Genomic DNA, 27,865 nt, shown 5'->3' on the forward strand with positions numbered 1-27,865 from the left:
ATTGTTCTAACTGGGTGTGCACGTTTTTCTCAAAGGCCATGAATATGCTGTTTGAATGCTTGCTCAGTTTCCATTATTTTGGAGGTTTAAATTTCTGACACATATCCCTCTAATACTCTTAATTTATTTAGTGTGAACTGCTGCAATTTTAGCAACACAGTTACAACTACACTCACTTAGTAATTCTTTTTGTATGATATATGTTGCTAAATTAAAATGTTTTGGGCTAAAGTACAAGTTGTCTCCTTAGCAAGAAAATAATGTCTATAAAGTGCAGCGTGTCAATAAGAGATTGTAACACTTTTTTTTTTACTAGATAAACTTACTGCTTACTACACTTTTGATAGTAAATATGTTACATCACATAAATCTATCTCTTTAAAAGCCATTCATTCATTAGTTTGCGAAATGAACACAAGTTTCTGTGGCTAATTCATAGGGTTTGAGGCTGTTGAAAGAAGTTACAATGAGCTGCATCAATGGGGTTTGAGAGGGACACTAATTCAAAGCACACCCTTTCCTGAACTGGGGTCTGAATGGAAGGCTGAAAATGGAATTTTCCTTTGGGATGGGACTGGAAATTTCCATGACAGCTGGAAGTGGGATTCAGGCCTGAAATCCTGTGTTTTGCAATTGATGGGGATATTTCAGAATAATCTTTGACTATTAATCTGGAAAAGCTGACTTGACCTCAAAAACTTAAAAAAAAAATAATAATAAGAGAAAGAAAAAGAGAGAATGACTTTGGTAATTAGAAACACCCTAAAAAATCCTTATTATGGTCAAGGAGCCAGTAAAACTGTGGTGACAGAAGTTACTTAACTTTTCAAAGCTGCAGTTGACCAGGCTGAACCTGAGAAAATGAACTGCAGCTTGATGGATGTTGACTCTGTCAACAAGAGTCCTCTTGCTGTATTCCTTACAAATTCCTGCTCCCTTTAGTCTTAAGCAACTGGAATTATTAAAGGTGAATATAGCTGCTAAAATTAATTCAGGTTTACTGCAAAAGCCCAATTTTTTAAAGAAGTCCTACTTTGAAGAGGCATTTACCACTGGATTTTTGCCATTAAACTCATCTGTATGGTATCAGACCATGTGTCACAGGTGTTGTCAAAGCATTCTTCATGACCCTACCTGTCTTCTGTTTGTCAGCCCACAGGAGTCACTTCCAAGGGTTACAAAGAATTAAAAAGCACTTCTTTTTGCCCTCCATACAATTCAGGTCACCTCCCCAAGGCCTGTTCAAACCCTGCTTATTACTCAACAGCAAATGAGAAAGAGGAAGGCATCATTTTAAGGCTAAAATGAAACGGATTTCTTCCAAAACAATACTGCAAAATGTTCTTTTTTAAAACAAAAAGCAACATTATTAAGCTGAAAAGGATACAAACATCTGAGTTTCCTTCTCACATCAAGTGCAAGTCTTATCTCCATATGATTGGAGAATCTGGAGACTCGGACTCAGAATGTTGGGAATTGTGAGTTTATCCCATCCACCTCCCCTCATCCCACAGGAACCATCCACTCAACGATATCCAGAGCACAGCCAGGCACTCTAAATTTAGCTCCCAGAGTTCCTGAACGCTCCAAACATTTTGTAACAGCGCCGAGCACACGCTCTGAGGGCTCAGTGGGTGCTCAGAGCTTCCTTTTCTGGGCAGGGTGGCTCCTTCTGGGGGAGTTGGGCACCCCAGCGTCCCCACAAAGAGCAGGGCCAGCAGAGCCTCCTGCCTGGCTCAGCCACCACCCACTGCCACCGTCTGCTCCCTGTTCCAGCTTAATGGGAATGCTTTCCCACCTTTTCCCTCTCACAAACAAATGTCAGCATGGCTTGGAGCCATCAGCTCTCTATTTAATATCACAGCAAAACAATCCTGGCTTGACCGTGGTGCCAAAAGTTGACAAAGCGTCCTGAGTGTGGAGTTCTACTCTATTTCATTTTAATTAGTGTCTTCTGCCACGAGACAAATGATGAAAAGCACATGGGGACTGCCAAGATGAATCAAGGACATCTGGTAACTTTAACATTTCAACATGAAGCAGAGTAGGTATTACTCCCAGATACTCTTCTGTGCTCTTCGAAACAACTAAAAAAATATGTAAAATTAACAAAAATTACAGGAAAAGGCTGCCTAAGTGCTTTTGAATCCCTTCTTAGAGAGTTTTAATTGCTGTTTTTCATCAAACAGGAAGCTGATCTTGCATCTTGTTGAATTAGCTGTGAGTTCCCTAAGACATTGTAATAATAGGAATTTTTATAATTCAGATCATATTACATTAAGATTATCTGGATTACAGTTTCTTAGAAACTCCAACTGCCTCTGGATTCTGAGGGAAAAACAACTGATCATGAAGTTGAAACTGCTTTGTGATACTTGCATTGATATACTTCCTCCCGGGGCTTGTGACTCACTGATGATGCAGAACACACAAACATAAAAAAAATTAAAAACAAAATCCAGCAATGACATCGTCAGCTGCAACTGGGAGCTCTCTGCTCAAAAAGAACTGCAACGTTTCTTACCCTTCAATGTTTCTTACCCTTCAGTGTTTCTTACCCTTCAAACCCACCTGGTATTCACTAAATAAATGAGTGTTAAATTGAAAATAAAGAAATGGCATAAAGAAAAATATTGCTTAGACATAACCTTCCAGGACAAGTGATGCGATTTTCTGTCGCTGTCAGCTGTGAAGGACTACGACTAACTGTGACAATCACATTTTTAACTCTCAGGGCTTTTACATATTCACAAGATCACAATATGATCAGTCAGTGCAGTTGCTGGAAATATTCTAAAATTAGTTTGGCTCTGAAATAACTCACCAAACAAAAGACAGATTTACAGGAGCACCCTGACATGCAGAGGTAATTGCTACAATGCAGAGGACAACAGGTTTCAGCAAGATATTGTCCCTGTTACAATACATAACAATTTGAGGATCTTTTTGCATATGAGGCTTGCGATTTGGCCATTTTTCAAGGTATATCTCACATTAAGGATATCGTTCCCTCCCATGTGTACAAGCTATTTTAAATGTGTGGCAATTATACCTGTTCATTAATTGTATTTATGGACCTGATAGCTCTGAAAATAGCTTTCCAGAGCAATGAATAAAACAAGCCAAAATGCCTTTCACAAATGAAAGACATTTATTAGATAGCAAGAGAATATTCACTACAGCTTGTCTCCCACTGACAGGTTATCTTTTAAGTTTTAGTTGGTGTAGCATCTTCAGCTTCTCACTAATTCTCCTTTGCCAGAACATGGAATGGGTAGATATTGTGCAATATGTAATTTATCAAGGATCATGGAATGGTTTGGGTTGGAAGAGAGCTTAGAGATCATCTATTCCAACCCCTGCTACGGGCAGGGACACTTTCCACTGAACCTGGGCGTTCAGAGCTCCATTCAACCTGCCCTTGGACACTTCCAGGGACCGGGCACCCACAGCTTCTCTGAGCAGCCTCTGCCGGGGCCTCACCACCCTCACAGCGCAGAATTCCTCCCGAACACCTGAACTAAACCTACCCTCTGCCTTTTTCATGGCCACTTCCCCTCACGCAAACACTCTCCGATGTCAAACTCCCTCTCCGAGGCTGCACCTGGCCCCGGGCCGGGCCGCGGCTCGGCGGGACAGCGCCGTCCCCTCACGGCGGGGTCCCCGCTGCCGCCCCGGCCCCGCGCACCCTCCAGCAGCCGCGGAGGCGCCGGCGCCGGCGGCGGAAGCTCCAGGGAAGCCCTGAAGGAGGCAGGGATTAGGTAACAACAGGCGATGTGCGTTCAGGTTTCCTCCGGGTTCCTGTGAGGAACCTACGCGTCTGGCTGCCTTCGCATGACTCATCACAGCGGCGCGGCTGCCGCCGCTCCCGCTCCCCGCCAGCGCCGCGGCCCGAGCCGCCCCCTCGGGCGGCCGCCGGACCCCGCCGGGCCCCCTCAGCGCCGCGCGCGCTCCCGACGCCCAGGCGCGCCCCCCTCCCCGCACCCCCCGCGGCGTGCGCGGCCCCGCGGGTCCGGCTCGGGAGCGCGCGCGCAGGCGGCGGGCGGGAGGGAGAGAGGAGGAGGAGGAGGAGGAGGAGGCGGCAGCGGGCAGGGAGCTCTCTGCGGGCGCAGTGCTGATCCGCCGGCGGGCGGCCGGGAATGCGAAGCGATGGCCGCGGGCGGCTCGGGCAACGGCGGCGGCGGCAGCGCGGAGGAGAAGACCTACCGCCGCTTCCTCGAGCTGTTCCTGGGCGAGTTCCGCGGGCCCTTCGGGGCAGAGCCGGAGCCCGAGCCGGAGCCCGAGCCGGAGCCGGAGCCGGCGGCCCCCCCTCCCGCTGCCGAAGCCGCGGGAGACGCTGACGAGGAGCCCGGGGCAGAGGGAGAAGCGGGAGCGGCCGCCGAGGCGGAGGAGGGAGAAGGCGGCGAGGGCGATGCCGGCGACCCTCAGCCGCCCGCCCCGCCGCCGCCGCCTCCGCCGCTGCCCTCGCTGCCCCGGCCGCTCTCGGAGTACATCACGGAGGAGGAGGTGGAGGGCGAGTGCCTGGACCTCTGCCTGCAACAGCTCTACAAGTAGTGAGTGCCGGGCTGAGGGGAGCGGGGCAGGGCGCGGGGCTGAGAGACCATCCTGTGAGGGGCTGAGGAACTCCCCAATGTGGGGCTGAGGGGACCCACAATATGAGGCTGAGGGGACTCCCCCAGTGTGGGGCGGAGGGACTCCCCAGTGTGAAGCTCAGGGGAGTCCCCCAATGTGGGGCTGAGGGACTCCCCAGTGTGAAGCTGAGGGGACTCCCCCAGTGTGGGGCTGAGGGGACCCACAATGTGAGGCTGAAGGGACTCCCCAGTGTGGGGCTGAGGGACCCCCGTGAGGGGCTGAGGGGACTCTGGGGCTGAGGGGACTCTGGGGCTGAGGGAAGGAAGCGAGGACAGGGAGGATCCCCGAGGCAAAAGAGTTCAGGACTTCGGTGGTGCTGAGCATCCCGGGGTCACAGCGTCCTGCTCTGTGCGGCTGCCCCTGCCCCAAGGAATCCTCTGCTCTGTGCCCTCCGCTTGCCTCTGGCCGGGACAGGAGAAGGGAAGAGACAAGGGAGAGCCACGAGCATCCATCTGGAGAGCAGCTTGCTGGGGAGGGAGAGCGCTGGGGGAAATGTCTCACGCTCTGGTGCCAAAGCAAAGAGGGAGGTTTGCCTGTGGTTGATTGTGCTGGGGCTTGAAATTGAAATGTTCCCCCTGTGAGGGCTGGTAAATGGGGAAACCTCTGCCAAGAAGGGGAAAGAAGAAGGGGCGAGGGAAGAGAGGCGGTCCAGTCCCTTCACCCTTCCAAAAAACCACTGCACATGGAGAAAACCACACCGTGTATTCACAGAGCGGGGAGAAAAGAGGAGTAGAAAGCCTTGGGAGAAAGCTATCCATAATCATGGGGATTTTTCTGCCGTCAGCTGGGGAAAGCCGGCTATACTCGGTTCTGTACGGAGGCAGTTTCCAGATCTGTGCTTTCTAAAGGCTGGTGCATAAAGAGGAAACAGATGGGATCTATTCCCAGTGTGGAAAGTCTGTGGACTGAAACCTAAAGATCAGTTACCAGTGCCTTGTATTGTGCTCAGCTCCGGCTTTGAAGGCTCGAAATAGAAGCGGTTGTTAGTGGCAATTCTTTAGGAACCTTTTTAAACTGATGCCACAGGAGGAGACAAATGAAGCTGTGAAAATCTGCACAGCACACCGGGGAGATTTTCTGCCATTGAGCCGGTAATTGTAATGAGAGGTGTTACTCAGTCGCAGAAATAAATAAATAAAGAGAGAAAAGAACCGGGTTTTACAACTGCATGGTCTGTTTCTATCCAGTTCTCATCTGCCCTCTGCGTTTGTGGATGGTAGGGACAACACAATGATAGCTGCAGAGGACAAAGCTCTCCTATTCACACATGCTCGCCCTGCCACCTTTGGAAAGTCTCTGGAATACAGCAGCACATTCATAGGATGTGGTAGAGAGCAGAGAGGCAAGTCCCTTCTACCTATTTAGGACGTGTTTTGTTGGGTTATTTTTAAACAGGTTTGTGAAATCCAAAGTCACGATAGTGGGAATAAAGTTTTAGACGTGGAGCAGATTATTTGGAAGTATTATTTGAAGTACAGCTATGAAATGATTTTGAGCTGGAATTCCTCCCCGGTCCCTTCTCTCTCTGCCTGTCCCCATACCCCAGATTCCCCAATTCAAGGCTGAAATTAATAAGAAAAAAACCCAAAAAACAGAAACCTTTTGAGAGGAATCTTTTTATAGATCCAGCTCTTGCCAGGTTGTGGCTCTTTGAGTTTTTTTCAGCCTTCAGTATAAATCTTTGGATGGCCACTGAATAAAGCATCCCCTGGCTTTGTTTGTGGTGAAATCAATGCAGGCTTCCTCCTCTAGGCAAAAACCAAAATCCACCTCAGAATCAACGGAGCAGGGGATTATGTTGTGAGAAAACTGTTTCCTAAAGGCTTAAATAAAACATTTTAAAATATTATAAACCAAATTTAACAACTCCTAAGACAGAGCTAAACTGAAATAGCCTTTTCTTGAATGATGGTGGAATCTGAGGTAAGTGGAAATATGCAAAAGTATTCCTCAGGTAAGGTACTGTATTTTTAGTTCACTCTCCAGTCACCAGAGAAACTTAAAATGTGACAAGACTATAAAACAGGCAAAAGCAGAATCTTTTCACCCTTTACAGCCAAGGGCTCCGATGGTTCCAGAGGTGGGAAACTTGATGTGTATGAGTCAAGCTGCTCTTGTGCCAAACAGTTATGAAAGTGTTAAAAAAAACCCCAAACCCTAAACAAAAAAGCACATGAAAACTCGTGTAAAAGGGAATATTTCCTCTGTTTGTCATTAGCAGGAGAGACTATTCTGAAGGCATGTTTTCTGCAACTATATATTAGTCAAATGACTGGTTTGCATTCTATGTAGCATGAAGATAAAACCCATTGCTGTGAAAAATCCAACAGCTGTTTTTCAGCTATTTTAAGCACAGAGCTTTAGATCTTTTTGAGGAAAGTAAGACCATTTCAGAAATGAGAGCATATTGCTAATCATGACAAAATATAATATTTTTCTGCCACTGTGTAGATCAGTATCAAAGAGTTCTTATTTATGAGATTTTCCTGCTATTTTCCAAAAGACTCATATTCTCCTTTGAGGTTTCCTGTTCCTGTTTGGTTTTTTTTTTATTTTTTGTAGAGGCAACATATGCTTGGAAAATTAGATTAATGTAATCTTTATATCTGTCTAAATGCCACAAAATGGGCACTGTGTGTTTTCTTAGTGACCCTCCACAGAATGAAACCCATCAATAGGAGGTGCATTAGATGGAGAAAATAGTCAAAAGGGGATTGCCTTGGAACATTGGCTGATAACCACAGAATGAACTTTCAGGCTATAGCTAGACCATATTATTCAAGAGAAAAAGATAATTTACAGAGTTTCTATGTAGAAACAAACATACCAAGGCCCTAAAACATTAAATATGAGATCCCATCTCTTGCTCCTGCTGAATCAGACCTGATTTCTGACTCATTTTATAGGAAGAAGTTACTTACTTGAGTAACAATGTTACATATCATGCTCTGGTCTCTTCCTACTGATACTTTTATTAAACCTGACACATTTAAAGAGCTGGTTCTTGACAAGACCTCTGAAAAACAAATCAGCAAAGTTGTGCTTGCCAAGAGAGGACCCAGCCAGACTCTTTCTTACAAGTTGTGTCACCAGGAAGCACAAATTTGTCTTGCTGCTACACTCTTTTTTTCCTGTGCAAATGAAATGCTTTGAAAAATTCAACTGTACATTCTTCTTGCTTTTCTTTTTCTCTTTTTTTGCCCCAAGCTTTGATGGGAATAGATACAGCTGGTATAATTTCTAGGTTCAGGTTTATTTTCAGTCATTTTGGAGGTACAGCATTTTTGCTTTCAAATGTTCATTTAGGAATTCAAATTTCATTTGAACAAGCTTAGAAAGTAGCCCTGCTTTTCCAGTGCTGAGTTTGCAGAAGATGGTAAGTTAAATAAAAGTAAAAATTATTCTTATGTCATCTTAAGTGCTTAACTAAGTCCCTGATGGCAACATGATTATTTTATGGGCTGTAAAAGCCTTGCTTTGACTTGGAACATGGAAAGAAAAACTTCTAAGCACTGTCCTTTTACATTTCTTCACAGAATACTGTGCAACATTCACAGAATACTTAGATTCCAATGAAATGCAGTATTTGAAGTGAGTTCTTTTAATTGATCCTTTCTTTCTCTTAAAGAGAGAAAATTTTGCTTATGGATTTCCCACAGTCTTACTATAAAAAATCAAGAAAGGCAATGTAGGCTCACCCTTCAAACACTGCACTTAAGTAAAATGTGGACAGTAAATGAGAATGGAGGTTTTGCCCCTCAACTTGCAATGTTAAGCTAAAGAAGACCTTCTCATGGTAATTTTCCATGAGCAGAAATCCTTTTTTAAATAAAGTAAGCTCTTGAAAATTGTTATTTCTGCTATCTCCATCTCTTGTTGAGTGGAGAGATGGAATTCTTTCCCTTTAAATAGCAGATATACATGTTTTTAACTTGCTCTCTAAACCCCTTTCACATGAAAGCTGGCACTGTTGTCACTTTAAGTTGAAATTCATGTATGATGCTGGATGGGCTTTCTTAGCATCATATTAAATAGGCTGTGATGTTTTACTCCTTCATAATTTGTCTTTTATAATCAATTCTATTGATTGCAATCTCAAAGCCCTTTTAAGAAATACAATTAACTACTTGCCATGTCTAATATTAATCACAAGGACCAACAAAAAGTCATTGCATCCTTTTTAACGTGGCGCTTTTTTTCATCATCTTTTGTGAGGTTTTACAATAGAAATGATAATGTTGGCCTGTGCCCACAATGAATGACAGGAGGAGATATTGGCTGCACCTGGCTGGGGCATTTTCTATGGTTAATGAGATTGGATAGAGAACATTCAATTTAGACTCCATATGAGGAATATTTAGTCGAATCTAGGCTTGGATTAGATATCAGGAAGGAATTGTTCCCTGTGAGGGGGGCAGGCCCTGGCACAGGGTGCCCAGAGCAGCTGGGGCTGCCCCTGGATCCCTGGCAGTGCCCAAGGCCAGGCTGGGCAGAGTTTGGGCACCCTGGGACAGGGGAAGGTGTCCCTGCCCGTGGCAGGGGTGGCACTGGGTGAGCTTTAAGGTCCCTTCCAACCCAAACTAGGCTGGGATTTCCCATCCTGAGGCTGTTTTAACTCTCTCAGGAGCCCCTCCAAGGTCAGGAATCCCTTCCAGGGATGTTTGTGGAGCTGGCTGGATATGGCTGAGGATGCTGACATCACACCCAGGGGATTTTGGTGCTAGAAATCCTGGTGTTTCTCTGTGAATTAATCCTAAATCATCCCACGGGAGGGTGTGCAGAAAGTCAAGAGCTTCAGTGTTGCTGGTAACTTGTCACTCTTGAAAAGAACTCATCTTCTGGATGGTGGTCATGTCATAGCACACACATTTCATCCCCTTTAGCCTAGAAATCACTATAATCCACGAATAGAAATCTAAATCTACAAATTAGATTTAGAAATCTAAATCTACAAATAATCTACAAATAGAAATCACTATAATCTACAAATAATCTACAAACATTTTCCAAACACAACAAATTCTCTGCACATTGAGGGATTCTTCTTGTTGTTTCTAAGGCATATTCAGCTCAGTCTCCCACGCTTTTAAAAATACTGAAGGAAATCAAAATTTTGATACTCATTAAAAAAAAAAAGAATATCAGCTCAAAAGAGCTATCTAAATTGCAGATTTACATTTTGTAATGGTTAACATATAAGGTGACATTTCAAAACTTCCTACTTTATGATTAAAAGGATGCTGAGTTTTTCAAGCACAAGGGTGACTATGCTTGGGAGTTGCTTTATATAGCATTTAAAAAAATCATTCTTAGTGAACAGATTATGGAAATGTATTCATTCCACTGCTTTTATTTCAATGAACGTTGCTGGTAGTACAACACATTAAAGGGAATTAATGTTGTTAGGAGCTTTTCACACCAAGATTTTTTTTGACCCAAGAGCAATTTGCACAGATTCTCTCCTCCTAAGTGAGGCTGTTTGCTTTTGAGTACAAACTGACTGAAGAATTAGATCTGTGCTAACACATTCTTTTTTTGGACCTTATACAACCACTCTTGAAACGAAAATCTTATTGGCCATTGTGTGGAACTACTTTTGACTCTACCTTTCGGATGTGATGAGCTTCATTCCTCTGGAGAGTTTGTTTGGTAATTCTTTTTTGCACAAAACACTGCACAGAACATTTTTATCCTTAAAATCCCTCCTTGTAACTTTAACAGTGGCAGAGTATTTCTCCACCTGTTCTTTGAAGAACTCAGATGTGGTTCTTTTCATGGAAGGTTCAACTTCTGGTTTGCTTTGCATTCTGTGAGCAGAAGTTTCAGTGCCTTGCCTGCTCTCTCAGTGATGTTTGCTCTCATTCATTTTTGTTGTCTGGTTAAATTGCTTACAAGATCACATTAAAAGCAAAAGCAACAGGGCATGCAGTACACAGATAATGAGAATACTATTTATTACTATATTTGATACCCTGAAATAGTCTCTGGCTGTTCCACACCACTTTCTTCATTCTGTTTTTTGGTGCCTGCTCTTTTTTGGTTTGTTTTCTCCCCGCTGTCTAGGAAAGACATGTGAGAAAGGGGATGAAATGGAGTTAGCAGTTTAAAACATTAGATGTTCTTTGAAGCATGCTGCAAGACTGTCTTATGCAATGCAATTACAATTATGTAATGCAAATGATTATAAAAATAAATGTATCCTGGACAATATGTGTGTGAGACATATTAGGACCCCATGACACTGCTAAAGGGCCATTACTACAAGTTGTACTTTAGGGCCTTCTGTTTGGGTTGGCTGAAATCTCAATTACTAACCAAATATTCCAGATTTTTGTTGTTATAACACACTAGTGATTAGATAAAATGATTGCAGACTGTGGACTTGTTTTACAGAAACATTTTCTGCCATGCCTTTGTACTTCATTAAGAAGAAACAACATTACCCGCCTTTAATAAGACATTTTATAAAGAAGTAATCATCAGAGCCATAAATTAGGAGTGCGTGGGAAATAGCTGCCCTTGGGTACTTCTATAATTAATACAGAAGTTAAACAAGTTAACCAGATTGCAGGATTACCTCAGTTTATGTTTGTATTGGATGGAAAACAGCTGAGGGCAAGTAATGATTAAGTGCAGCAGCAGTGGAAGCTGTGGTGCTGCTCCCAGCTCTGAACTCTCTGTGCACTCTCAGCTGGGTGGGTTTTGGTGGCAGAGCAGGATTGCAAAGTGGGATGCTAAACTTTGATCATGGGAAAGTGGGCTTGGATGCACACAATCCTGAAGTGGGAAACTGCAATTACAGGAAAAAGAATACTTGATTAATTGGGTAAAATTGTGGGCAGCCCCTTAATTTTTTCAGAGGGTAGGATTTGGAGGCTATTTTTGCTGGCCTTTGATGATCCACTAAAGCCTGTTAAATTGTACCTAACAAATTTTCAACTTTAGTTTCTTCTGCTCTTCATTTACAAGAAAGAATGTGAGTACTTTACTCATTTGAGAATATGATTTTTTCATAGGCTCTGTACTTCCACACGATGTAACTAATAATAGAAGCAGCATGTAAAAATAGGCCCGTGGCATTTTAACTTCTTGGCACTTTCTCGAGGGCTGTTCCTTTCACCTCAGGCTATGACCTTCTTACCGAGGTTCAGAGAGCTGAGATGAACGTGGTGAGTTGTTCCTCCTCAGTGTTACAAACACAGTGCTCTGCATGTTAGATTAATTATCTGCCACATTGATTCCATTCCTTCAGTCCTAACTCCAAGTTCTGCAAGGCTGAAACTCCCCATGCTCTAATAGAGAATTCAACGAATTTTTGTTGTTTTCTTTTTCTCAACAAAATAAACATTAAAAAGAAGGTGAAAAACATTCAGTTCCTATTGGAACCTCTGGGCCCAACAATGATAAATTATCAAAAATTCCAGCCTGGATAAAAAGCAGGAATTTAGTAAGTTATAAACTAAAGGCACACACTTATACACAACATGACAGATATTTTAAACTAAGGCTTTCCCAAGCTTTTCCTAGAAGTGGTGTCATTCTGTTTGTCATCTCATTGCTGTGTTTGAGGAAATATTGATGAATTCATGTATTTATTTATAAATGTCCCTGTCTAAAATGAGTTTAGGCTCTCAGCTCTCTTATTACCCCTTTCTCCTGAAAGGGGTAATAATATCCTTCTGAAAAGATGGGTAAAAACAAAATATTTGCTAATGAGAAGCCAGAAGCTCAATATTTCTGTGGATTAGAGGAACGCCCCTGTTTGGGACAGATGCATTTTGTGCCTGCAGAGCATGGAGGTGTTGGGCTGTTCTTAGTTCTGCTTTCTCACTGGAGTTTGCTCCTCAGAGAGTGAGGGATCTACCTGGTGTGACATGAACTTACCCTCTCCTCTTCTTGGCACTCCAAAAAGTCCAAATTTTAAGATATCCAAAGTATCAGATTCTATAAGAAAATTAATTGATGCTAACCTGAAGTAGGGAAGTGCCCTCGGTAGAAATGAGCATTGATAAAAGAGAAGTGGGAGCTTTTAACCTTTTACTTTAGTGGTACAAACTGTGTAAATCAATGGAAATGATTGTCTTCTATATAAACAGAGAGTGAGAGTCATCACTGGATAAAAGTGGTGCAGCTCCCTCTGGGATGAGTGGGAAAAGCAGCTGCGGGTTCTGGATGTGTGTCCAGGCTGGAGAGGAGCTGAGCCTGCATTAAGCGGCTGCTCCCCTTGCCCAGTGCATTGAGAGCCAATTGGAAATGCTTTAAAATTCCTCCTTGCTGTCAACTTCTCTCAGTTTGGCTGATTAGGAATGACCCAAATGATCATACAGAATGCTTCAAATCTCACTAATTACATTGTATACTAATTTTAGAGAGGCTTTTAGATACTTTTGGTTTAGCACCCCACAATTCACACTCACTTTGTTTTCCTAAGTGCCAATGCTGTCCATGACATACAATAAAGTCATCTCCAAAAACATGAGCCAAGCCACAAAGTTCTAAATCTGGCTCTGAGGATTAGAGAAAAAATAGTTTATCCTACAAAATTACTAAATATCCTAAAAATATTTCTCTCCTCCCTGAAATTTTCAAACTCTTTCTGCATCTTGGGAGATGCAAGTGAATGGTTTGTCAACAGTGAATATATAGAGTAGAATACAATAAATCTGAAAAATGCTTCTTCAATTCATCCTAGCTGGTTGAAAATTTATGCAGAAAGCAATGAGCTCTAAATATTTAGATTATCATTCTTTAGAAAAGCTCTTCTTCCATTTCTGTTAATGTAATTCTATATTAAATAGTTTTAAGAAACCAATTACAAGATATATATCTTATACATTACAAAATATGGGATTTACCTAAAAAAAGCTAATTTTGCATTAACATATTGAAAACTATTCAATTGAATTTATTGTCCTCTGAAAACGGATGGATTTGTTCAATTCCTGTTTCCATGCTTTATCTGTGCTTCTTAACAGGAATAAAAAGAAAGGTGATAACTTAAATCTGGAATTTACATGTTGTGGAGTGGGTAATAGTTTTTATTTTTCTGAAATAAGATAACAAAGAACTTGTGGGGAAGTACAAAAAGAAGAAGGAAAGCACTTTGAGGAAGTCTGCTTTATGTTTGTGAAGAGATGAGACCCAGCTCATTAAGATAGTGTGAAATAATAAAAGAGAAAGAGGAAGAAAGAGTTAAATAATACCACAAACATAAGTGACCCACCCATTCATTCCTTAGAGAATCATTGTCAGTCTGTGAAAGGGGCTTGCAAAACAGAGAAACCCCTCAATTTTTGATCCTGGCCCAGTTCCTGAGCTGAAGTTGGTTACACAGGGCTGGGTTTGTACTTGGACATCCCTGTGAGGTATCAGGGCTGTGCTGTTACTTTAATTTAGAGGAGGATTTGGTGCTTTCTCATGCTCTTGCTTTCATGGGGGTTTGCTATTAATATCCTACTACCAGCTCCAGATGCTTTTCAGGGAGCTGTTTTGGGCTGCAATCAGGTTTTTTGGAAAGACTGATAAAATAATTCAAGTGTCTCTTTTCGGTGCTGTACGAGGTGTGACAGTGCTCGCTTTGCCTGTGGCTGTCTGGCAGACAGAACAGAAACCCAGAGGTGTTAAACCCTGGGAGTGATCCTGGTAGCAACAATAAACCTGGAAATTCCAGGGCAACGCCAAACTCCACAGTGTGTCTGGAGGTCAATCTGCATTTTTTACATGTCAAGGACTTCCAAGTAATGTCAAAGGAAGTTTGGGCTAAATAAAAAGGCACAGGATATGACCCTCAAATATTGCTGTTTTTAAATCCAAGAATAAACTAACACATCCTCCAGTCTCATAAGTCCTTATGTCTCAGAACTGAGTTAATTAATTTACTCTATATTTATCCTTTATTTTAAGGAAGATGATTTGTTTTACTTTTCTAGGAAAAAGGAAGGATAAATACATAAAGCAGGGCAGGAGGTTGGAAAAATTTATAGGGGGGAAAAAAGAGAAAAGAGCAAGTCACTCTTGGTTTATAAGTAAGCATTCAAAAATTCTTCTCCACTTAAGAGAATCCTTTTCATTCTTGATCTTTTCTCCCCACCCTCTGCCAGTTCAGTGACAAAGTTTTCATTTCTGTAGCTATAAATTAAATTATATTGTGCTGCTGCTACAAGTACAAATCCAATTTGGAGTCTTGTTGGACAAGCGCTTTCCTTGTACCTCTAGAAAAGTCCCAAATGAAAATGGCATTTTAAAATGCCATAAAAATTCCTAAAACAGGAATATGCAAGTGAAAAGGCGAATTATAAAGTGCTGCCAAACCAAGTAATCATTGTATCAGCACTTTGCTCGAATGATAAAACTGATGTAAATTTAAAATAATTGAGAAGAAACTCTGATGTTGAGTTGGCTTCTCAAAAATGTACTTGGAAACAATTTAGACTTATACTGTGCTATCAAGAAGCTTGGAAAGTTTCCTTAAAAACAGAACAAACTGAAATTTCAGTGGGGTTGTTTTCCAACAGACATAGCAGTCACCAATTGACCTCCAAGAAGAAAGGGGCAGAATGAGAAAATGTAATAGTATCAATTGAAAAGAATTTAAAAAATAAAATTGTGAGGGTAATTAGACCTGAAGCATTGGATCAGCTCAAACAATTAAAAGGAATTGCCAGGATGATCACTTCAGTTCCCTTCTCTAAACAGGCTGTGTTTAACCCTCCCAGTAAAACACTGATTGCACCTCATCACCCAGTCAGTTCCAGTTAGAGGCTGGAGAGCTGAAATCGATCCAAAGCACAGCACTCCTCCCTGTGCACTGTGAAAAACTGGATTTTCTGTTTGATCCCATGGGGACACTGCACCCTTTACCCAGCCATAGTCCCTGATTTAGTCAATGATGTTCCTGTAGGGCCACAGCTGTAATATGATAACTATGGATTTATAGAATTGTCATCTTTCTCAAGTTTCAGCATTCTCTTTTGCCTGTGTTGTTTCTTCCATGACAAAGGAAGTCTGACAAGGTGAACAGTTGGTACAAATTGCCTTGTTCATCCAGTGTTTCTGTGGTCTAACCAGGTAGAGATGCTTTTATGTTTCCAGGAGTATTTTGAAAAGATAAATCTATCATTCTCTACCAGCCCATACTGGTGTTTTATACATGGGAAATAAGAATTCCTCATATTTTAGAAATCTCATAGCAAACAGAAGGACACTGGCATGGCAAGTTACCCCTGAATGTGGTGCTGATGAACTTACACCAATTTGGATGGGATTGGTAATGAGTAGATTTGTTCTGACACCTAAGAGAAATTGATAATTGTTAGATTTGTTCCTCCTCTTTTGTAAGGGATCTGGTTCTCTGCTGGTTGCTGGCAGAATTAAGTGTGGAGTGATGTGTTGACCTAATACCAAAACAAGGTTTTTGCAATGTTAAGTATATTTATACAGTATATACACTATACAGTATAGTATAGTATATTAAATATATTTGTAACTCCCCCAGTTGCATGTTCCAGCCCACATGCTGGGATATCCTGTAGCAGAAAACATTCCACAAGTATTATTCTGCTCCAAGATTCATCTGTTCTTTTCCACCTCCTGGATCCAAAGATAGTTTACACATCTCTGTTGTGTGAACACAGTCAATTGTATGAGGACGATGCCTCTCTCTGCATTTGCTTGCAAATATTCATTATTCATTTGTTGTAACCATAATCTCAGAAAAACTAGAATAAATGCATGATAAGGCAGGACTTTTACCACAGATGCAAGGCTAATTAATTTTGCTGGCATTTTACTGCTGCTCTCTGTGTGTAGTTATAAAACCATTGTAGTACTCTCTGTGAAAAGAGGAGAGACTACTACTGCGAGTATGAGTAGCAAATACAAGCTGCCAGTCTCACTTAGAGCAAGGGGAAGTGACATGATAAGGAAATTTTACACTCAAGTGTCTAAAATTGTTGCCCTCATCATAACACTGGTGGGAACAACAAACTGGGGAAGTTCCTGAAAAACGGCAGCGTAAACAAAGCACTTTGGGAAGTGTTGCCCTTGATATCAGGCTTGAAAATATCATTCTGATTATTTTATTTCTGCAAAATGTTGGCCATGGTGCTCAATAATAGGGGGAAAAAAGCATACAAATGCACAGCTCTGTCTAGAACAGCTTTTATCTGTAGCCAACAGGCTTGCCCATGAGCCACCAGTAAGGTCAAATGAGTTTTCTGAGTTAAAAATAACCTGATTGGGAGCTTATTAAAAATATAGAATTGGTTAAACGATGCGTTAGTGTGTGTATGCAAGGTGTTAGTGTGTGTGGTGAGTTTTTTGTTCTGAATTAAGAATGCAGGAGAACTGTGATGTTTTCCTCTCCATTGTGTCTCAGAAATGCCACAGGAACTGAAATAAGCTGTCCATGCTCTAAGGTGGTTTAGAGTGAAAGTGAGGGAGGGAAGAGTCAGAGGTGATGCTCAGTCAGGATTTTGGCCTCACCACCTGCAGGGAACTGACCTCCCCCAATAAAATGTGTGAGGCACCTTATGGAATGTCCCTTTATGTAAAAACCACTGATTATCTGTGGGACTCTAAACCCATTTACTGTGCTCTTTAACTTCACCAGATTTGCTCCAGTGATAACTCTGAGCTGTCATCTCCCTGTTTCTGAAAAATACTTAACCCTGAAGAATCCAATCTGGCTGGTACATAATCCTGAATGGCCACATTGGATATGGATTCTGCCTATCAGTTGTCCCCCTGTTTGTCTGGATAAGTTTCATTCAAGCCCTATTGATCACAATTCAAGGGTTGAAATTAGAAATTGACTTTCATTAGCTCAAGGCAGATTAATCTCAAGGCACTGGAGGAGGTTGTACTCACTTTCTGTTAGTGAAGTTGACAATCAGGTTCAGCTGGAATCCAAAAGTGCAGTGGGAAGGCTGTATCCCAATATCTTAATGTGACAGCTACCCAGGGAATTACTTTGAGAAGCAGAAGAAGGGAAACTGGAAACACTGAGGGGGTGGATGCAGACAGATACGACAGGATTCTAAGAACCTGGGATTCCTGACAGCGTAGGCCTCCAGAGCCCACCCACTGAGCTGTGGCAGGTAATAATCTAGGAAATTATAATACACTTATTTTAAGAGAATCCGTTGAGATGTTTGATCCTAGATCTTCATTACACATACAGCAAGGCTTTTGCTGCTGGAGCTCTGTTATTTTCCCAATTATCTTGAAGGCAGGAAGAGATTTCAGAATGGATTTTGTAATGGTGTAGCATCCAGTGAAGTGAGCACAAGTCTGACCACATTCTGCAGAACCTATCATCGTGATATTCCTGCAGGAAAAAAATGTTCAGTCAACTTGGATGTGCTGCTCCTGAATGGAGCTGGCTGAGATCCTCGTGCTCTGTGTGTGGGTAATGATATTGCAAAAACCTGGCACGGGGAGGGATCACTGCAACTAAAGAGCTCAGATTTACACCCCCCCAAAACTGCTTGGTTTCTCCAGAAACTCCTCATTTCAACAGAGCAACCCTGTGCAAATGATGGAATGAAATGTTTACAAACAGTGGAATTTGTGTTGTAGTGCTCAGCCCATTCCTCTGACACAAAGCCACTGGACAGCTTTGTCTTACAGCTCACCAGATTAAGGCTGGATCTGTGTGCTCCTACAAAAGCCTTCCTTCTTCCCCCCTGCCAGCCCCCTGAACATATTCTGAATCTGGACTATAAAGCAGTGTGTGTGTAATTGGGGAAAGAAATGGAATATATTTCCTGGTGACAGGGGACTTCAGGCTCTGCTGGGACAAATGGCAGCGCCTTTAATGAGCTTCAGGGTGCAAGATTTAGTGCATGGTGCAGGAATTCCTGTCAGAGTGGGGCTCTGATAGGACTTATCAAAGAGTACATGCTACTTATCTATCTTAGGCAGGGAACTCTAACTCCCTTTAACTGTCAGCACATCTATAATCCTTCCAAGTCTGGAATTGTTGATAGAGTGCCAAATATCTTGGGTTATGGATTGCCAGAAAGAGGGAGATCTGTGTTTGTAATCTCAAACAAAGCAAATGTAGCTGTTTAATGAAATTCTGCTGAGCTTTTAATATGGTATAACATAAGCTTGGTTTCTTGTGGGGTTTTTTCAGTATTGTTTTGGAGATAAGACAGAGGGATGGGGATATAGAGAGATTTGGGGATTATAGCTACCTACCTACAGATAGATAGCACAGGCAAACCCAGCCATTTATGTTGTTATTTTTGCATGATGGGAGCCTTAATATAAACACTGGAATGTTCTGGTCAATTAGTACCTTTGTGGTATTATGAACATGGTGTTAAAGGACATTGGAGATGAGACAATGTTGGAGCATTCAGCAATGAAAAAATAACATCAAAAAGGACAAAACAGCCTCTGCTGAATGGTGTAATCAGCAAGGAGGCTATTTTAATTCTAATTCTCCATGAATCAACATCTGTCTGCTTGCTGGTTTATCTTTAAAGGCATACACACACAGACATGAGCATGCATAGGCTCTGGAAATAAATATATTTTAATTTAGAGCTGATTGAGGCTGTGGTTTCACTCCTGAAACCCAAGTCCTGTGCTAAATCTCAGCACAATTTCTGCCAGCTGCAGTACCAGGCTTTAGCTCAGGGTTCCTGTTCCCTTCCTCATCTAAAATTTCACAGCTCTGGCACTTCTGCTGGTGATTTACGTGGCAGTGCCAGTGGCACAGGAAGAACCACAACAACGTCCCCAGTTCCTGCCATCCCAGTTCCCTGCCAAGTGAGCAGAAGCTCATCACTTTCAGCTCTCTTGCTGCAGCTCCCATTAACTCTGGAGATTCTTGTTGAGAGGGGCACAGCACCTCCTGCCCTTACCCTGCTGAAGGTATGGCTTTTAACAAGAATAATTACAGCAGATGAGTAATTCTTGTTCCCTGATCAAAACAGAAAAACAAAACAGAAGAGTTATCAGGCATGGCACAGGCTGCCCAGGGAAGTGGCTGAGTCACTGTCCCTGGAGGAACTTAAAAGCCTTGTGGATGTGACACTTGGGGACATGGGGTAGTGGTGGCCTTGGCTGGGGAACAGTTGGAATCAATCTTTAAAGTTTTTTCCAATTCCTTTTTTTTCCCCCCCTTCATCCTTAACAAAGCCCTTGGGCTAACAGCTCTACAAGCCTACATTTTTCTTAATTTCCTTTTCAACTCAAGGGTAATAGCAGTTAAATCTAGTAAAATAAATGTTGATTGATGGAGTTTATTCATCATGCCAGGCTAATGAGGCATCATAAATATATTTGTGAATGTGTAAAATCCATTGGGGGCAATGGCTTCAGTTGGATAAAAGATACAAAATCTTTGTTTCACTTGTCTTGGAGGGAGGAACCAGCTGAGCATGTCACTGTTGATTCAGAGTTTTTCAACCTTCACTGGTGCAAATAGGTTCTTTTTCAAAATTCTCCAGAGGAGAAACATGACAAAGCAAGCCTGTCTGCTTTTTGAGTTTATCCCCAGAGATGCAATCAAACAGCAGAATCAGATCCTGAATTTCAAGAAGGAAAATACATGAACATTTCCATTTTTCTCCTGCTGACATATTTTGTTTACAGAGTTGTGGCTGACAGGACTTTTGTGGCTCATCAGTGTCCTTGTTTCATTAACTCACGTTTGCTACAGAGCTGGTTTCTGCTCTATAGGAAAATAGTAGGGTTCCTATATTTACATATCATAGTGTATATTGACAGTAAACCAGGGATCTTGACCTAAAAAAATCCAAAACTCTGCAGTTAATGGTTTGAAAATGTCTGCCTGTGTTTAGAAATGTTTATCATAATACAGGAAATTACAAAGGCAATTGGAAAGCTGGAATTCCTTTCACATGGGCTGCTCGTTTGCATCTTAATGAGATACTTTCTCATTAGTCCAAGAAATGCAGGTCAAAGAGCCCCAGCAAAATCTGATAATTTTGCTTCTCTGTACCCCTGCTCATCTCAGGAAATTTGGTTTGAGTCAGTGAATATGGCCTACCAGTTAATTATTAATATTATTTGTGCAGAGAAGAGCAAATTGGCTTTTCCTTGCAAAAATACCTCACCACAGTATCTGTGCCTTAAATCAGTGAAAGGTTTGTTATTTGTGTTGATATCTCACCGTGTTTTGCAAAGTTCAAGAGAATAATATTTCAATATCGTGTTCCTTTGGGGATGATGATTGTGCTAGTTAAAATTTCCTGTAAATTGAAATGTTACTTTTAAGGTCATTATTCTTCATGCATAAGAATGGAAAGAACATGATGCATTTGTAATGGAACAGAGTATTGCTGTGGAAAATGTCAATTGTAAATTGTTCCTCTCGTGTATACAGAGGTTCTGATGTCAAAGGTAAATGTTCTGCTATCAAATGGAATTTCTTTAGCTATAGAAAATGTTCTCAGACTCAGACCTCACCTTCTGAGGATCAGCTTGTCTGATTTGGGCCTCACTCTGAGAGCCTGACACCCACATGTATCATGAGCAGCAAAGCCAGAGCAAGCGGCAACATCCTGACCTGCCAGAGGAAATTTCCTTCCTGTCCTTCTTCCATGCAGGTTTTTAATGACACTTCTGTCCTGGGAGGAGTGTGCAGGTGTCCTCTGGAGCAAACACTCCATGCCATAAACAGCAGCTGAGGGCTCCTCTACTGAGGGCAGTTCAGGTGATCATTTCCCATCAGCAAAAACTGGAACTATATCTGGGTGGTTTCACCCTAATTTTCCTGGGGTGTGACCATGGAACTGAGACATTTACACTGAACTGTGCTGAGTTCTGTGCTGACTGCCCTAATCTGGCTTTGCCACCAGGAATGGGCTGCATCCCACAACATTCCTGACTGGAAAACGCCCATGGCATTCCCACCCCCACTCCTGAGCCTGACCATGATTTATTGCACTGGGGAAAACACAGATTAAACCAGCAATTCATGTGATAAGCACAGAGGAGGGAAACTGCTTTTTTAAGCTCTGAAAATGTTCTCAAGACCTAGGTAAATCTTTGTCAGTCTATCAAATTTAAACATTAGCTCCTTGATGTCAAAATTTGCTGCTGCCAAATTCCAATTAGCATTTTTTTGAGGGGAAAGGTTGAATTTTGGCTTTGCCTTGCGAAGGCGTGCAAGAGCAAACAGCATATCCAGTATATTTACTTTTTAAACAACAAAAACTCTTGGCTCTTCCTCCAAGAGCAGCTGTTCTGTTCCTTTCATGGGTTTTTATTGCCTTCTGTGTACTTTTTCTTGTTTGTCTGTGCTGGGAGGGGAAGTTGTAAGGAGAGAAGCTGGACTGAGATCCCAATCAGAGACAATATTCACACAGGGTTTATAAAGCAGGATAACAACATCCCTGTTCCATAACCACCACCACTCTGCTGGCTTTATTTTCCTTTAGTGAAGAGTAAACTGCCTTTTTAATAGACCTATTCATTATAACTTAGAAGAATGCTTCTCCCAAGAGGCAATAGTCTGTTCAGAGACTATTTTGTGTGTGAATTTAGGATGGAGGTTTCTTTCCCTCATGCATCCCTTTAACATTAACCTACAGTGTGATTTTGCTGCCACTTTGTCACCCTCACCCAACAGCCTGACATTGCTGCCACTAAGTTTATTCCATCCTGAGTAAATATTATATTAAGATATGTCACTTAAGAGAAGGTGTGTATAGCACTGTTTAACTTTTAAATGCTTAACAGATCAAAATAATGAAAATAAATTGCTCCTGAGTTAAGTATAGGAGGAGACCCATGAATTTTAAACAACTGGCCTCAATTATCCTTCCTCCTGTGGTGCTTCCATTCAGATAAGCCTGCAGCAAAGCACTTGGCCTAAAGATGTTCATATGCTGTGGTCTCTCCATGGAAACAGTCTTAAACCAGAGAAAACAATTCCATTTTTAAAAAGGCTGAATCTCCTTTCCAGTTGGCTCCTAAAATAACTTTGAGCTCAGCCTCACACGTGCTCACTGCGAGTTAACTCGGCAGGGGCTGAGGGATGGTGTTAGAGCCATTTTAAGGAGAAAGTTGGGGACACTGCTGTGACAGTCCCTTCAGCTGCCAGGGTGGCCTTAGAGAGTGATCTGTTCCTTCACCACTGCATTTTCATGTGGTGGCCCTTTTGGAAAGCTGAGGATTAGGAGCTTTCCTAAACTCATATTGTGGAATATCCTGACACCAGTTAACTGTTTGCTTTCTTTTCCAGAGGCAGAAATTTCAGTTCAGGTTCTTTCTTCGAGCTCTTTCAGCAGCTGAAGGTGAATGACCTTGTCTGTACTTCCCTGTTCTCTGCAGACAAACCCAAATTTTCTCAAACACACAGGAAAGGGATAGAATCACCATTTTGATTTAGTCATAATTACCCTGAATGTTAAGCCCAACAGAGAGTTTCAGTATCTATTAAAATTAAATATGTATTATAATCTCCCTTGGAACTGAATACTGATTTATTTTGCATGATTTTCCCCTCCATAGCTCTTGCACAGTAAATTTGCCTTAAGAGAAGGTTGTATTTAAGAAAATAACCCAAATTATTCTGACCATATGTCAGGGATACCCAGCATGTCTGTATTTTACAGACGTGACAGCTTGATCCAAAAGACATAAAAAAGCCATTCTTGTTTTGGTGATTTTGGGGAGGGAGGGCTCTTGTGAACAACCTGGCTATTTTAGCAATACTCTGGTGGCACACAAAGCCCCCACTGTTCACTGGGAACTGGGACAAAAAGATAAGTCAAGACTTTCCTGACTGGATGCCAAATCCTTTGTGAACTGTCTGAAATGCCCAGATTATGTTGATTCCTTATCACCAGGAGAAGCAGCATAATCTGGGCAATTGCTTCACTCACGTTGCCAGGACGTGACATCCTTTGGGTAAATTATGTCTCCTTTTGGAATCCAAATTATTTTTATCCTAATTTTCAAGGTTCTATCTTATTTTAGTCCATTTGTTTCCTCTTTGTTGATGGGCTGTGCTGTGCCAGCTTCCTGCAGGCTGATGTTCCCTTGTGCAGCCATCAGCCTGTTCACCTTTCAGACCCTCTGTGCCCATTATATCCTCTCTGATCTTGGATGATGCTGTTTTCCTCTCATCCTTCAGCTTTCTTCAAGATTAATGCTGCCATCAGCCTTCCACTGCTGACTCATTCCTGATCTCCTCACTGACCTGCTCCCACAAACTGGAATATGTCAACCTATGAAAATCATTTACTTGAGAGAGAAAATGACCAGGAAAATATATGGATAATTAGATAATCTTATCATTTCTCTTGCTGTTCTCTGCCTGTCAGGTGCCCTCCCCATAAAGCTTAAAGCTGCACCCTATTTTTATCTGGATTATTGCACATATCCAGCCATGGCCCACAGAACTGAGGCTTCATTTGCTCTTTTTTTTTAGAGATTATTATCCTTTGCTCAGAAGCTGCACAGCTCCTTTCCTTCCTGACAATTCTGGACATTTTTCAAGGGTTTCTCATCCAAGAGTTTTCAAAGTCATCATTCATCTCCATGACTATCCCTACTCACATGGATTAAATTTTGCCTCGAGTTATTTCTTAGCATGGGGAAAAATGGGATTCTGGAATTGATTGGTTTACCAAAGAAAACCTGTATTAAAGCTGTGCAGAAGCCTGAGTTTTCTAAACTTCCTATCCTGGCTGCTATAATTTCTTCCTATGCCAAGCTAAGACACAGCAAATAAAATTCTAAAGGGTTTCTTGGGCTTGGTTACACCAATTTTAGCATCCTTTTTGTCCTGGGGGAATATTGTCTCTCCAGTTACTCTGAGATACTTGGAATCTCTCAGGAAAATCAAATCATGTTGCTTCCTGTTTTTCTTCCTTGACTTCTTTTGTGTTTCTATAACCTGAGGGGGCTGGATAAATCTGGATTGTCAGCCTGAAGGACTTGTTGGACCTGAAATCAGAGGGTTTGTGGTGAGGAGTGAGCCTTTCATGCCTTGGTTCTGTTCTCCAGGTGTCCTGAGGACCAAAGTGGGGGCAGTGATGCCAACCTGCCTCCAGGGGCTGGGTGCTAAAGGGACAGCAGGAGGAGGATAAGAATTTCTCTTCATGGAGGTTTTTTCAGTGAAAACTTCCTCTGAGGAGCAGGGCAACAATGGGAGATGGAAGGCAGGATGTTCAGCTTTGGGTAGTTACTGCAGCCATCTGGAAAGAGATTTCCAGTCTGCAAACTGGGGAATTGAGTGGGAATTGAGGCCCCAAAATGTCCTGCAGTGTCTCCATTCCCAAATCCCCCAGCCTGGGAGCAGAGGGGGAGGGAAGAGGAAACCTGTGCAGCTGGAGCTGCCCTTTGATTTGATTCTTCACATCCCAGGGCAGTGCTTTTCACGTGCCCCAAAATTTAAAACAAATTGGAAATATTTCAGAGCTGTGAGTATACACAGCCTAATCTGTTTAATTGCTGTCTGACAATATGAAATCAGTTCTGAATGTATACCATTCAGTAAAATAATAATTACCATAGCAACACACACTACATCTGAAACACAGCTCTTCCCTACAAAAACCCAAAAACAGAAAGCCTGAACTCTTCACACAGCTCTGAGAGCAATTAGTGAGGTTTCTTCTCCCCTTTCAAATCACTGTATTTGAAAGAGGCTGACAGATGTGGAAAGGTAAATAACAATCAAATCTTGTTTCTGCACTCCATCCTTAATTAGGGATAAATCAGTGCATTGTATCTTTTATGGCAGAGATTGTAACTAATTCTGTACCCCAAAGAAAAAACAGGAATGCAGCATCCTGGGGCTTCTCAACCCCTGCTCCCACCTGACCCAAAGGAAAATACATTTTCTGGGTTCTTTATTGCAATTATTCTGCTCCTGGCTCAGACCTGGCAGTGAAGGTGCCCACCAGGATGTTCAATGGCAATGTTAGAATTTGAAACTGGATTTCTGGAGATGCAGTGGCTCAAATATAGAGAGGTGACAGTATTTTATTGGTCTTAAATATATAAGACCTTGGCTTTGTGTGTGTTGCTGAAGAAACTGTGAGTATTCTCACAAAATGAGGTAAAATGCTCCAGTTTGAAAAATCACATTAATTTTCCTTTACCTGTTTTGTTTCTCCCACAAGAATATCCCACACTAGATCCTGCTAAGATCCATAGTTCTGTTTTTGAGTTTTGCTAAAAGAATATTAAGGAGTTTGGCAGGAATTTGGAGGCAAAGGTGTTTGCAAGAGCATGGAATTAACAAACCAAAGTTAATGCCAGTAATTTAGTGCAGTGCAGTCTTTTTCTAAAACTACAATGACAACATCTCTGTGAACATCACTTGATTTTTATTTTTATTTATTTATGTGCATGAAGAGCTCAGTGATTTTCCTTATCTGGTACCGCACAGTTCAGATCCCTGAGTTCATTGTTCCCAGCCACAAAATGACTTTAAAATTTGGTGTAAGAAAGAATAAACCCCCAGTGTGAGGTGTGTGGTTTGTTCCCTTCTGTGGTTTAAAATGACAGAAGTGAGGATGAAGAGACTTTGCCCTGCAGGGAGGAAAAAGCTCCTGAGCTGGGTGAGTGATGGATGGCAGCAGTAAAAATGGTTTTCTTTCCAGAATGAATTTAGAAGTCACTGGGTCCATAATGTGAACTCTGTGGTCTGCTGCCCTTGGCGGATTTTTTTCTCTTTTTTTTTTTATGGTGTTTTGTTTTGGTGAGGAAGAGAAACTGTTCTCAAAGATGAGCTTATTTACAGAAGTGCTTATTGGATGTGCAGTAGATTTCCTGCCCATTATCCCTTCAGCAGCAGTAACTGTTCTGGAGGTGCAGGCAGGATGTTTGGTGCCAAAACCACTGAGGGCTCACTGAAAATCCACCCCTTGGATAGTTAGAATTGATTGAACTCCCTCTTGTCTTGCTGTTGATTTACATAAGCAGATGATCATTGCTACAAGTAATAAATCCTTTTTTTTTTTTTGTTTCTCAAGCAGTGAAAGGAGTTTTCAGAGCAGGCTCTCCTTCTGTAGGGAAAGAGCCACTTTTGGGTGCTCTTCCCTAAAAGATCCACCCTGATCCTGAAGTGCCAAGATGCAGGATACCTGAGCAGTGCAGATTATCCAGGTACATAAGAGCATTATGCCATTAGCAGGACTGGTTTGTGCCATTTCATTAAGAATTACCTAATGACAGAATGAGAATTTTAAAGCCAAAGCTTGGTTATATCAGTGCACTTAATTACCATTATTTTTAGATGCAACTTAGGTCTGTGTCAGGAAATATATTTAAATTAACTTTTCATGTGCAAAGCACTATAGACTAACAGATAATGGACATTTTTGCATTTTGTTCTGCATATTCAGAGTAGCTTTAAATAAAACAACCAATTTTTTTAAGTAATTTATGTTCAGAGAACAGAATTATTTCTTTGGCTAGCTGCTCAAAATGTATGAAATACAAATACAAATGTGGGAGAGGAGCAGAGAACTATTTTTCTCCAGATAAATACAGAATCCTGTCCTTTTCCACGATTCTACTGATTACTTAAAACAGAATGTCTGAAGTTTTCTGCATTTTCAGCAAACTGCTTCTTTGTGGGTGTGAAAACAACACTTTGATAACTCCATCTGCTTTTTTTTTCTCCCTTGTCCTGTTTATTATTTTATTACAGTGGATTTCCAATTTTTATCTGTGTTTCTCTGGGGAAGAATTTGTAGTTTTCAGTTGCTTGGGTGCACAGCATCAACAAAATCCTTTGGAAGGACTTTTTCCAGGAAGCAAGGACATGTTTATATCTGCAGCTGAAATTGCTTCTTTATTCACTTTTCTTTTTCCTAGCTGTGCTTTCTGGGTTTCCATAACAACACAAAAACTCTCTCTATAGTGCCTTGGTATTTTTTCAACAGAATTCTTGTTTTGTTTCCCCTCTTTTCTCCCTTCTTTTGGTTGGATTCATCTCAAAATGAGCAGAAATTGGAACCAACAGTGGGAAGAACTTCTTTTAGTAAGGAATTCATAGGTCAGGATTGCTGCCTGTGATCAAATATGTTTTTTCCAGGGAACATGCCTGCAATCTTCACATTTTCCATCATTTTTTCCCTATTATTCCATAGAAATATATCATAGCAAGCCAATCTCCAGCCAGGAGATGTGGGAAGAGCTTCCAGCACCTCAGGGAGCTCTGGCAGGAGGGGATGGCTCAGGACAGACCCAGGAGGTTTAGGAGCCCTCTGGGCTTATTAAGTGGATCCTTCCC

The 27,865-nt window shown here is 41.8% G+C and overlaps 1 protein-coding gene across 1 annotated transcript in view; it reads left to right on the plus strand.

The window, feature by feature from the left end:
• The first annotated feature begins 4,062 nt into the window (after positions 1-4,062).
• PPM1E (protein phosphatase, Mg2+/Mn2+ dependent 1E) overlaps positions 4,063-27,865 on the plus strand; it is a 60,411-nt gene continuing 36,608 nt past the window's right edge. Inside the window, exon 1 of the mRNA XM_030962419.1 lies at positions 4,063-4,553. Coding sequence (XP_030818279.1) covers positions 4,150-4,553 — 404 coding nt within the window. The 5' untranslated portion in view covers positions 4,063-4,149. The remainder of the gene's footprint in view (positions 4,554-27,865) is intronic.

The sequence above is a fragment of the Camarhynchus parvulus genome, chromosome 19, assembly GCF_901933205.1.
Source record: "Camarhynchus parvulus chromosome 19, STF_HiC, whole genome shotgun sequence".
NCBI classification, from domain to species: Eukaryota; Metazoa; Chordata; class Aves; order Passeriformes; family Thraupidae; genus Camarhynchus; species Camarhynchus parvulus.